Genomic DNA, 12,823 nt, shown 5'->3' on the forward strand with positions numbered 1-12,823 from the left:
GTATGAGAGAGAGTGATGAAAAGTTATGTGAAAATCTGATAATGATGAGTGATTAAGGAAAAAAGAATGGTTAATAATGGTTTAAGTGGGTGGGACCCACGAAAATTTAAAATTTAAAAAAAAAAAATCAAAAATTTTGCATGCCTGACACGGGTGGCCGTGTCAGGCGATTATTTTTACCATTTTCCCAACTTCTTTTACAGTGGTCCTGACACGGGTCGTGTCAGCTGACACGGCTGGCCGTGTCAGGCCACTGTTTTTCATCCTCAAAATCATTTTTCTTACAGTGCTCCTGACACGGCCCGTGTCAGCTGACACGGGTGGCCGTGTCAGGCCACTGTTTTTTCAAACATCCTTTCCAAATTTTTCTCTTCTGACACGGCCCGTGTCAGTTGACACGGGTGGTCGTGTCAAGCTGTCCTTTTGGCCGTTTTTTTGGTTTTCTTGTCAGGTCAACATCTGGTTCCTTTGGCTCCTCCCTGTGGGACTCTTGTATACCTACAGACACACAAAAAATGCTTAGAAATAAAAAGCGTGGGTTTTCTTGTCAGTTTCAAAACCTTGTTGCACCTCTTGTCTACAACTCGGACATTGTCTCTATTATCAGTGTGGACTCCTTTGTGCTCTGGTTCTTTTTTAACTTTCCTTTCGGTGTTAGGAATCCTTCCGTTTAGGGTGGCTACTGGCAGTGGTGAGACTTTGATAGTATTCAATGTCCTGATTAAGCCTACTTGATAGTGAGATTCTGTATCTTCCTCCATCTTCTGGTCTTCAATAGCATTCAATGTTATTTCCTTGTTGTGAACTTTCAAGGTTAACGTGCACTCATCCATGTCGAGTTTGCATCGACTAGTCTTCATGAAAGGTCGACCCAGAATGATGGGTGCCTCATTGTCTTCAGGTATGTCTAGGATTACAAAATCGATTGGAAAGGTCAAGTCCGCTATTGTTACCAGCACATCTTCAGCTATACCATATGCATCTTTTCTTGAGTGATCCGCAAACTTTAGATTGGTCTTTACATCACTGATATTTTTAATACCCAGCCTGTGATAGATCGATAATGGCATCAGGTTCACACTAGCTCCAGAGTCTATTAGTACCTTTTTGAAGGTTCTTTCTTTGATTGTGCATGGTACTGTGACAGTTCCTGGATCCTTTTGTTTGTTAGGAATGTTCTGCTCCAGGGGGTTTGCATTATATTGTTCTTTATCAGATACCTGATCTTCAGTGGTTGGTTTCTTTTCATCCATTACCTCTTCCACGAATTTCTTGTACATGGGCATCCTTTCAAGTGCTTCAACACAAGGCCATATGACCCTCAATCCTTTTAAACATTGTCATGAATTTCTCCAAGTCTGACTCACTAGGTTCCTTCTTTGTCATTCTCTGAGGGTAGGGCAACTTAATCACTTATTTAGCTCCTTTTGTAATTTCTTCTTTAGTCGGCTCGCTTGGTGATATAATTTTTTTCTTTTTAGCAGCCTTTTTCTCTGTCGTCGTGACAGTGTTAACATTCTCCCGACCTCTCGGATTTTGCACTGTTTCACTTGGTAGGGAACCTGGTGTTCGAGAACTTGCAAGTTGTTGTGCTATCTGCCCTAGTTGGACTTCAAGATTCTTTAGGGAGACGGTGGTGTTTTTTTTATTGTTTCTAGTCTCTTCTTCAAATTGCCTATTTTGAGCTGCCAGGTTTTCAATGGTAATCTCCCAGTCTGCCTTCTTAGGTGCTTGTTGTTGTTGTTGTTGCTGTTGCTGATACAGAGTCTGATATTGCCCTGTACCCTGTTGTGGAACATTTCCTCTTTGATCTTTCCAGGAGAAGTTTGGATGATTCTTCCACCATGGGTTGTAAGTGTTAGAGTAGGGATTATTCTGCTTCAAGAATTTGATCTCTTCAATTTGTTGGGGAGTTGCAGAGCAATAGGCAGTGTGGTGAGGTCCATTACAGATTTCACAAGTGCTCTCCTGAACTGGTTGAACTTGCACTATCTGTTGAATACCTATATTCATAGCTTTCAGTTTTTTTGTCTATTTCGCCAGCAATAGTGTCTTCCAGACGGATTTTATTTGTCTCTAATTTTAGATCAATCACCCCATCTGGTTTACTGGTACACCTGTCATATAGCTCTGGATGCTCATTTGCAGCTATTGCTTCAATAGTCCTCTTGATACCAGTGGCTGTTGAGAAATTTGTTGAGCCACCGGCTGCTGTATCAATCAATTGTTTAGTCTTTATTTTCAGCCCATTAACGAACATCTGCATTTGTTCTGTCTGATCCATATTATGAGTGGGACACACAACTAAGATCCTTTCGAATCTTTTGTAAGTGTCTCCTAATGATTCACCATCCTTCTGTTTGAAATTCAGAATTTCATAACTTTTTCTCAGGAATACTGATGCTGGAAAATACTCATTTAAGAATGCAATTTCCATCTCCTCCCAGGAAGTGATACTACCGGCCGAGAGAGAATAGAACCATTCTTCCGCATCTTCAGCTAAAGTGAACGAGAACATTCTTAACTTTTTTGCTTCATCAGTGTGACGATCAATTTTCAAGGTGGTGCTCATGGTTAGAAATCTCTCCAGATGTTTGTTGGCATCTTCATTAACCTTTCCGGTGAAAGGTTTTTTTTCCAATTGATTGATCGTGCTAGGATGCAGTTGAAAATTTGTCACATTCACCGGCTGGTTAACTATGGTCAGTCGACCACCCGGTGCGTTTGCACCTCCATAGTGACATAGGAGTCTCTCTTGAGGTGGAGGAGGTGGAATTGGAGGAACTTCAGCCATTGGTTCCTTGACTTCTGGTTGATCCGAGGTACTTTCTTCTGCAGAATCCACTTTTTGTTCTCTGCGTCTTCTATGAAGGGTTCTCTCGATCTCTGCGTCAAAAAGAATTTCAACTGGGGGTTTTCCTCGCATACACTGGTTAGTAAAAATATAAATGACAGAAAAATAATTTTATTGCAGAGCAACAAAATTTTAATTGAAATAAAATTAAACTCTATATTTTTGGCAGTCCCCGTCAACGGCGCCAAAAACTTGATCGGGAAAATAGCAAGTGTACTATTTTGCCTTTTATAGTAATAATGGGGAAATTCCCCGAATGTCGATCTCAATGACTGCACGTTAGTATTGAGTGTAAATTATCATTCAATTAAACAAAAAGTATTAATTTGGTTTTTGAGTGTAAAAAGAAAATAATAAATAAATATAAAAATAAGGGTTTATAGAGAAAAAGGAACAATGCCAGGGAAGGTGTATGATTTATCCTTGTAATAACTCTGAGTTACTATTGCATCAACAAATATCAGGCTACTGTTTTTGCGTCGAATCAGTAATGAAAACTTACTATAAATGGTGACTGATCAGTCGGCGAGAAACAACAACTCATAAAGATATATCCATCTGTTAAAATAATGATTATCTTTGCAAAAATCCACATTCTGAACGGTTTCATCGACGATCATTATGATTACTATAGTAACTGCTGCGAGACTGCTAAGCATGTATGGGAAGCTTTGCAAAAGAAATATGATACTGAAGAATCTGGAACAAAGAAGTATGTCATAAGCCTCCAATTAAAGTATTAGATGGTATAAATGAAAGCTTTGTGGAGGCTCAATGTTACGAACTTCAAAAGATTTCTTATAAGATCATCACAAAACATATGTATTTAGATGAACAATTTTAAATTGCTTTTATTATTGATAAATTTCTCCATAGTTTGAAAGTTTTTAAAAAAAATTCTTCACCACAAGACAAACATTTTTAATTGAGAGTTTGATTATTCGCCTTCGAGTTAAAGGAGAATCTCAAAGACAATATCAAAAAGAAACGTCTTGGTTGTTTCAAACAACAAAAAGAAATTTGGTATAGTTTTGAAGTCATTTGACAAATGATTAAAGAATCAAAATCACAATGTTGTAAATCAAATTAAGAATGAGAACCCTTCAAAGGCCTCAATTACTCTAATCGATAAGCAACAACCACCACCATAAAGAAATGACATTGTTGTTTTCTCTTAATTCAATTGTGGAAAACTAGGTTATATGAATAAAAAAATGTAAGATCATACTTGAACCTCGTGTTGCCCCTAATGCATATGTTAACTTGACTGATGAGTAATTTATTGCTTTGATTGCTGAAATCAACGTGATTTGTGATTCTGATGGTTGGTGGTTAGACACTGACTCCTCTCGTCATGTCTGTTATAATCGTGCATTGTTTAAAACATACACGAATAAGAAAGTGTTGTTGAGAGTTGCCCACACCACTAATGTTGTCGGTATTGTTGAAGTGGAGCAGAGGCCACCTCTGAAAAGACTTTAATATTGAAGGATGTCATTTATACTTTAGAGATTATAAAGAATCTTGTTTCTGGTTCTCTTCTAAATAAGACATGATTTAATCAATACTAATAAATTATTATATATTTCTAAGATGCTTAAACAAAGAAATAAACATATAGAATAAATGCATATGAGAAAAATATGTCAGTAACACCATTTCATATCACAGAAGATTACAACGTCATTAAATTTCACACTGACAAACATAAGTAGTTTAGCTCATGGTGAGCAAAGTAAACACAACGGGAAAGGATCCTAAGTTAAATATTTCTAAATAAAACAAATAAAGAAGTGATAAATCTAAGAGTATAACTTCAACTATTTCCGATCTTTAACCATCAAAAGACGTCTTGTGTCACAATTGTCCAAGTTATAATTATTTAGAACGGATAGGGGATGAAGATGCGATAGAACTTTGTTTCTTCTATTTTTCCTTATTACTCACTTTATCTCTCTATTTTCGAACCTATTTTCTCACGCCAGTGTAGATTCATTTATAAACATTCTTCATATTGTGTGTTTTCTTAATGCTTGGGGTCTTGGGCCTTATGAATATCTAATGGTTCAACCCAAAGAATACGACATATTCATTTATCTACTAGTATTCGTACTATGATAATGTGTAACACATGGGAGGAGACAACACGATTTTTAGTGTTCGTACTATTTATAGATATATCGACTATCCATAAATTAACATCTTATTGTTCAAGTTATTGTGTTTGAACAATATGTTTATAAGTAAATTTTTATGATTGATAATTGAACCAAAATAACTTTGAGATGATAAAGCATAATAAATCTAAAATATGAGTTCAAATTAAAAATTAAAGGGACCAGTATAATATCTTCAAATACTTCACATTTGTCAACCCTCGTACTTAAGTCTCACCTAAGTAAACCTAACATGATGATAAGTCTCACCTAAAGAAACTTGAATAAACACAAACTTTTAACTAATGTTTCAAAATGTCAAGTGAGGTATGAGAGTGGACACAAGACTAACCTTTATCCCTAGTGAGTATAGAACTCAACTTCAACCCATGCATAATTGGAACTTGGGTAAACAAAAGAACGAATGGTAGTGTCCTTATTCAAAATATAAACATGAAGTTTTATTTCAATTTTATAAAAATATTGATAGAATACCATAAAATATTTTAATCATAAAAAATCTTGTAAGCTTGAACATTTTCTATTAAAAAAAAAAAAGCTGCACATCTGTCGGTTACATGTAAAGCAAAGACATCGTTCTAAGTTGAAGTCAACCCTCACAAAGTGATGCCACAATCTCTCCAAAATCCACAACCTCTCTTCTCAAATCTCTTTCTCCATGGCCAAGAAAACCAACTCTTCTACTCATTCTTCATCTCAAAACCCACATGCACGCAAAACCACTCCAGATCCAACACCTTCAAAACCCTCATCACTCTCTTCTCAATCTCAACCACTTTCCACTTCATTCCCTCACCGTCCTAACCGTTCCAAGAAACCCACACCTGTCGCCGCCGCCGCCGCCGCAGCAGCAGAATCCTCCAAAAAGTTCCAGAGAGTCTTCTTCACTTCCGACGACGTCGTACTCATTCTTAAATCCCTTTCAGATTTCAAATCCAAAACTGGAAAAGATCCACTCAAACACCTCACTGCTCTGCACGACTCGTTGAAGAGTTCGCTTAGTATTAAAACCACAGTAAGGAAACTCAGAGAGAAGATTCGGACTTTGAAGATCAAGTTTGAGAAGCTACGTGAAAACAGCCAAGAAAATATTAACTTTTCATGTCCTTTGGAGGAGGAAGCATTTCAGCTTTCTAACAAGTTTTGGGGTCAAGACAATGAAGTTGAAGACGAAGACGAAGAAAAATCACCTGAGAAGGAAAATGCTGCTAAGAATCTGATGCTGGAAGAATCACCCAAGAAAGAAAATGCTGCTAAGAAACCATCATCATCGAAGAAACCGGTCCAGGAAGAACCACCTAAGAAGCCTAAGAAACCATCGACATCCAAGAAGAAGCCGATCCAGGAAGAGCTATCATCTGTTGTTGACAGTGATAAAATGGGTCGCCTTAGTTTGGGTGAAATGTTTCGTTTTGGTGAAATGCGCATGGATGTGAATGTGCTCAAGAGGGGAATGGAGTTGATTGGGGAATCAGAGAGGGAAGAGTTGGAAAAAAGGTGGAAGAAGTTGAAAATTCAAGAGGCGGAAGTGTTTGTGAAGCGTGCCGAGTTGGCTGTAGATCAAGGTAGATTGATTTTGAAGGAATTGAAAAGATCCTCTTAGAAAGAGGTATGCATGTTGAAAATTTTTAGCTGGTAAAACTAATCTAATATGTTACTCTTTTGTTCTAGATTTGTAGTTATAACAAGTGTTGTAAGTTATGTTTTGATTAGGTTATGGTAATGAACACATGCAATGCACGGATTGTGAATGGTGTTTAGATGATTGTAATGTTGCTGTAGTATGTAATGTATGATAATCTTGTTAGAGAGACCTCAAACATTGACTCGAAATATGCACTTGAATGTTGGTTGAACTTTTCTTATTTGTGTTCTTTCAACTATTATGATGCTCTTTCTGTTATGTATGGGAATTTCTGAACAAGTTTTTGTTTGATATGAACTTGAGAATATGGATATTTTTTAGTTATGAAAGTGTATTTTTTAGGGTAATCCTAAGTTAGGAACTTATTAGAGTGAAGTGTGTGAAATTTGATTGTAGGCATGGCAAATGGGCATGTCCGCCCGGTTTAGACCTGCTTCGCAAAAGCCCGCGAAAAAACGTGACGGGCGGGGTGAACATTGTGCTGGGTGCATGCTTAAAACCTTAGTCCGCCCCGGAAAAAAATGAGGGCAGAGCGGAAATGTAAGCATATGAAAATCGGTCTGACTTGTAAATATCAGAGGCAGAAGCAAGTAATCCTTTCACCAAACAAAAACTTGAACTGCATCAGAATTATAACATAATCCAATTAGCATAAAGGAAGCAACTATTAATTATTTAGTTACATTATTACTCAGAGAAAATAGTCAAATAGAACTTAGAATTCTTAAGATAAAAAGCATATAAAAAATTCCAACTTCATCAAGTCTTTGATCAGGTAACTACCACAGCATTCTCTTCCAACTCAGTTACTGAAGCTGGTGCTATTTTGGACTTCCTGCATGGCTTTGAAACCTTAGGAAGAGAAGTCTTAGGAATTAGTCTACACCCCAATTTCTTTAAGAGCATGTTCCAGCTTCCCTTAGACTTCATCATTTTCTCCAAATCTTGTTTCATGCTCAAACACTCTTTCTCAAGCTCAGAAACTCTGTCTTTCATGTGATCAAAAGCTACAACAGGGTTATTATGTGTAGTGTTGTTTCCGATTCCGTTTCCGTCGCTTCTCATTAGAGCAAGGTTTCCACTTAGGTTTGTTGGGTTTTCGAGAGTGTCAGAAGCAAAGAACCAACCTGCAACAGATGTGCGTAGCTTGAGTTGTTCGAAGAATAAAACTTGGACAACAATGCGAAGTGGTAGCCTCTCGTTTTGAGCTGCGTGTGTGCTCGCTTCCAATGAGAGTTTTTGGCAATTCATCAGCCTGCAGATTTGTTCCTTCTCAGATTCTGTCATCCATGCATGGCTCTGAAAGTCATAATTATCCGTTAGTTTCTTTCAAACATAATAACTCGGCTTAATTAACCATTTAGACCATATTTAGATTAACTCAATAAAGTGTTTATAGTATAACGACATTAGTACCTTGAGGAATATATCGATTGCGCGATAAATACCATCATCCAATGTCCTAGCACAATCAGGAATAACAGCAGCAAGTGATTGAAATTTTGGCAACTTCAAGTTAACATCAGGTGCTACTTCTGCTAAATAATTATCCATCAATTCAGAAACTTTTGCCATTGGATTAAGACGTTGACAGTTTGCAACTATGCGTCTCTCTTCTTCAACAATATCATTATTCGATGTAGAATCAACATCATCATGATCAACAATCATGAAATGATCAAGCATTCTTTGAACACAATCTATATCATGAATTGTCTCCATTGAGTAACCAATATTTGGAATCAAAAGATCTTCAAGATCAGCTTCATCTAATTGAAAACCAATTCTTTTTTCCAAACTTGAACAGCAAGAAGAGCTAGCATATAAAGCCATAGCCGTTCTCAGACACTTGAGCAAAAACTTTGTTGGTGTTATACCCTTTTCATTTGGAAGCAACTCAACTGTTTCTTCAATCAGATTCCTTTGATCAGCTTCAGAAAGATTTGATTTTGACAAGTTTCCGTTTTGATAACTTGACAAAGAAGGTATGTTTTTCTTTGCATAGTAAACAAGTGAACCAGAAACTCTTCTCGGTTTCATGTGTCTTGCGATACCACCTTGCATGAATCTCTTATATAAAGGTAAACTAAGCGAAGAAACATCCTCAAACCACCAATCTTCACCGGATTCTTTTGATGTCAGGCTTGTGGATATTCCATTCCACATTTCTGAATCCTCTGGACTTTGAACAGAACTTGGACCAGAGAGAGGTAAAATAGCCAAAGTTGGATCTGCAGCTTTCAAAACCAAAGAATGTATGCATCTTGATGTTATGTGAAGCTCTTCAGCTAAAGGTAAAACACCTTCACATGTTTTGAGAGCTTTAAGTGTGTCTGTCCAATAACCGAAAATGTGGTTAAGGAAATTTTCAGTTTGTATGATTAGGTTTCCTTCTCCATAGTCTTCAGTCATTTGTAGATACTCAGCTGCACATCTTAGTGGAACCACATTGGATGGAGTTAGTTCCATTTTGACACCATAACAGAACCTAGCAACAAGAAGAAAGGCTTTGGCTCCTCCTGGTAGATCATGAAGTTCCAAAATCGATTTCTCATTGTCGCTTGGTAAATCTTTCATAAAACGTTCTAGTTCTTTACTTCTTGATATCAGTGGAAACTGGTAATTCATCAAGAAAGAGGTTAACAAAACATGCAACTTCAATGTGAATCCAAACTTGCGCTTAGCTTAAGTGTTGAGAGTAATGAAAACATACTCGTACATACCTTGTGGAGATGGAATGACGCCTCACCAATTTCAATAATGACATCACTTGGAAGTCCAGTAGAGCAGAGCCTAGAGATGGAGATTTAAAAGACAACAATGATATTTCACTCATAAACAAATGAATTATGTACAATAATAAGAATGAAAGGTTTTAAAAAACTATCATTTCCTGCGAAGACGCCAACGGAATGTTGTTACCGTCGCAAAACACCGTTGGAACATTGTTAAAGATGCACAAAATTTAAAATTAGAATATGAAAATCACATGAAATATTGACCGTAACAGAATGATATAGAAATGTGTTAGTTGAGAAAAAAATCCATATATGAGAAGCCATTACAACTGTGACAGAACACCCATGGAACATGATTAAGGTTGTGAAAAAAATTGTATCAATGTCAATTTAAGTGATTTTGGCAAAACTGAAATTTAAAACTTAAATAAAACGAGGACATTTTGTCAACCACACATGGTAAAAGACGAGAAAACAAGTTATGGCAGCGACAGAAAAGTGAGAAAAAAACATACCAACTTTGGCCATATAGGTAAAATATTTCAGACTTAGATCCCAATTTCATGCAAGCCATCTCTCAACATAGAAGTAAATACAATAATGCAAAATGGTTATAAAAAAGATAGTGAGCACAACAATGTAAAATGGTTAGTTATTGTCTTAACTCAGACACAATATTTTGAGACACGTGAGTAGTATCCCAAGTCTAAAGGATGAGAAATATAGGAAAAAGAATAGGATGTTATGACAGATGGTACTTAGAGTTGAATTATTCTTCATTTAAGTTCTTACAACAAATATTTATTTCTTTTTAAAAATAAATATTATTCCATCATCACAAGTTAAGTATTTGCATTTTCATGACTAATTTAGACACCATTATGTTAAAATAGTCTTACTAAACATCCCAATGTTGAATTAAATACTAAGAACTCTCAAAACATTTGATGAAAACCTTCTATAATATGATATGTTTTTGTTTATAACAAAACTTAGGATTCAAAAATTATATATATTATTTCTTGATGTTCAGGTCTTAATTTATATTAATTCAAATAGTTTAGTGGTTTAGAATTTATTATTTTAAAAATAAATAAATAAAATATTATAGATTTATCATCCTATATGTAACATCTCTACATAAATAGTAATTAAGTTGATTTAACGAGACTTAATAACTCAATTTACACTTATTAATTCAATTTACATGTGATGAATATATATTGAAATATTCATGAGATAAAATAAGATGAAAATTTTGATAAGTTCTTTTTTATAAATATATTTTAAAATTTTAAGAACTATTTTAAAACATGTACTTCAAAACTTTATTCACAATTTATAGTTATGATATAATTGTATAGATTTTAGAGTAGGGTAAAATAATAGTTTCATGCTCTTAAGATGGGATAAAATAACCATCTCATAGATTCAAGGATTGAGACTTAATAAATCTTTATAAATATATCAACTATAGAGTTGAGGAGCATGTTCAATTCATTCTAAAACCATAGACAAATACAAAGCTTCTTACAATTTTGGGTGAAATTTTCTCTATTACCAAAAATAATCTAAAACTCTCATGCAATCCTACACAATTAAAAATTATTACTCGTTATATTTTTTAACAAGTACAATTGTTGTTCGATATAGAACTCCAATAAAACTGACTTTGACCACCAGTGCATAGTAGGGCTGATTGATATCCACATTTTCGACCCCTCCATCAAATATGGTCATCAAGCGGGTAAAACCTCCAAGCAATAATAGTTTCCTGTATCTATAATGATTATAACTATATCACTTTTTAAAAATAAATACTATGTCATATTTTAGTATTTCATATTTTATACTTTTCAATAAGTTTAGGATGAAAGTATCTACTCAACATAATTTTTTAGTATTTCATAACACTAAAATGTTTTTGAAATTTAGGTATGTGTTTTATTTCCAACTTAGGACCGATCTAAACGTATTCTAAGGTCTAAACGAAATTTGAGTTAAAATATTAAATTAAAAATTAAATCTACATTTAAAAAATTTTATATTGTTGAAATTTTATATATTTAAAATTATATTTTCTATGATTAATGTTAGCTTTAAACAATAGTAAAATTGATTGATTTCTTTAAAACTAAAATAAATAAGTCATGTATTAAATCATACTTACTTTTTCATATAAAAAAATTGGACATAATTAGAGTCAACTTTGAATTAATTTTTAAAACATATTTTTAAATCATTATGAGATGCCTTAAATAAATTATATTAAAACAGACTATTAAACACTATTTTTTCGTCAGAGAATCAGAAATAGATACAGTTGGATAATTGATGATCTTGAACAGTGGTGTGGTGTTGGTCTCCTTTACAGCGTCGTAGGATGGACCTTCATGGTTAGCACTTCAACACCCAAACCAGTTCAATATTCAAGATGAGTGTAATGAAAAATGAAGATCAGAGAATGTATCTTATTCTTTGCGTATGAACTGATTTTACACATAGGATCAAATGAAGTAGATTTGAGATGAATTGGGTCTTAGTCATTTGCGCCTTTGACCGATCTAGAATAGTTTCCCTCAAGGCTTTGTTGGACACTAAAGAAGTCGGGGGAAGCCTAAAGTGATGCTGGTCGGCCTCCTTGGCGTTGTCCAATGTGAAATGGAACAAAAACGTCTGAAATCAAATGAAAAAGTAATGAAGAACAAGTGCATTAAATGTGGTCCCATTATTGTAATGTTTCACAACCCTCTTTTGACACGTGCGGTGACATGACTAGCTAGGACATGACGCAATTTACAGTGCACTCGAGTTGGCGTGTATCCACGAGGGGAAATCTAGTCGTTGATCTTGTGACTTCTTTCTCTAGTTGGTATGAACCCTTCAGTTGTCGATGCTTATAAATAGAGTGAACTGGGTATTTTGAAGATTTCACAACCCTTGAAATTTAAACTTACAATTACTTTCTCAGGAAACATCTTCGTTTCCACTTCCCTGAGAATATTATTAGAAAACGATCTTCATTATTTTTCTTAAAGTTTTTGCTTTTCTCCCTCTTCTTCTGCTCCACCATTCTCAAATAACCATGTACCATCCTAACTAAAGTTTTTATCTTCAACATTTCCTATTTTTTAGTCAGGAAGAGTGATAGTATTGTTGATTTGTTGAGCTATTCTAAGGCCGAAACTTCGTCTTCCTCTATAATGGAGATAACTCTTGAATCACATCTATCTCTTTTGGCCACAATCACTTGGAACCAAAAATCATACCTGTAGCGGTAAATTCATGACCATCAAGCTATGGATAAGCTAGACATCAATAAAACCAGAGTCGCCACCGCGCTTTTATTGTTTCTAAGGGAAAATGGAAAAGTACGAACAAAACTCAAAAGATAAGAAGTTTTCAAATC

The 12,823-nt window shown here is 35.1% G+C and overlaps 2 protein-coding genes across 2 annotated transcripts; one reads left to right on the forward strand and one right to left on the reverse strand.

Moving 5' to 3' along the window:
• The first annotated feature begins 5,530 nt into the window (after window positions 1-5,530).
• On the forward strand, window positions 5,531-6,887 carry LOC127092376 (uncharacterized). Its single transcript, XM_051031237.1, has one exon. The coding sequence runs from the start codon at window positions 5,690-5,692 to the stop codon at window positions 6,632-6,634; it is 945 nt and encodes a 314-aa protein (XP_050887194.1). The 5' UTR covers window positions 5,531-5,689; the 3' UTR covers window positions 6,635-6,887.
• Window positions 6,888-7,040: 153 nt separating this feature from the next.
• Window positions 7,041-10,051, reverse strand: LOC127092375 (BTB/POZ domain-containing protein At5g03250). The gene is made up of 4 exons (XM_051031236.1): window positions 9,930-10,051; window positions 9,400-9,469; window positions 8,093-9,292; window positions 7,041-7,975 (listed from the first exon to the last, which is right to left on the reverse strand). The coding sequence occupies exons 1-4, from the start codon at window positions 9,986-9,988 to the stop codon at window positions 7,448-7,450; spliced, it is 1,857 nt and encodes a 618-aa protein (XP_050887193.1). The 5' UTR covers window positions 9,989-10,051; the 3' UTR covers window positions 7,041-7,447.
• Between the last annotated feature and the right edge of the window lie 2,772 nt (window positions 10,052-12,823).

Source organism: Lathyrus oleraceus, chromosome 6 (assembly GCF_024323335.1).
Source record: "Lathyrus oleraceus cultivar Zhongwan6 chromosome 6, CAAS_Psat_ZW6_1.0, whole genome shotgun sequence".
Lineage (NCBI taxonomy): Eukaryota > Viridiplantae > Streptophyta > Magnoliopsida > Fabales > Fabaceae > Lathyrus > Lathyrus oleraceus.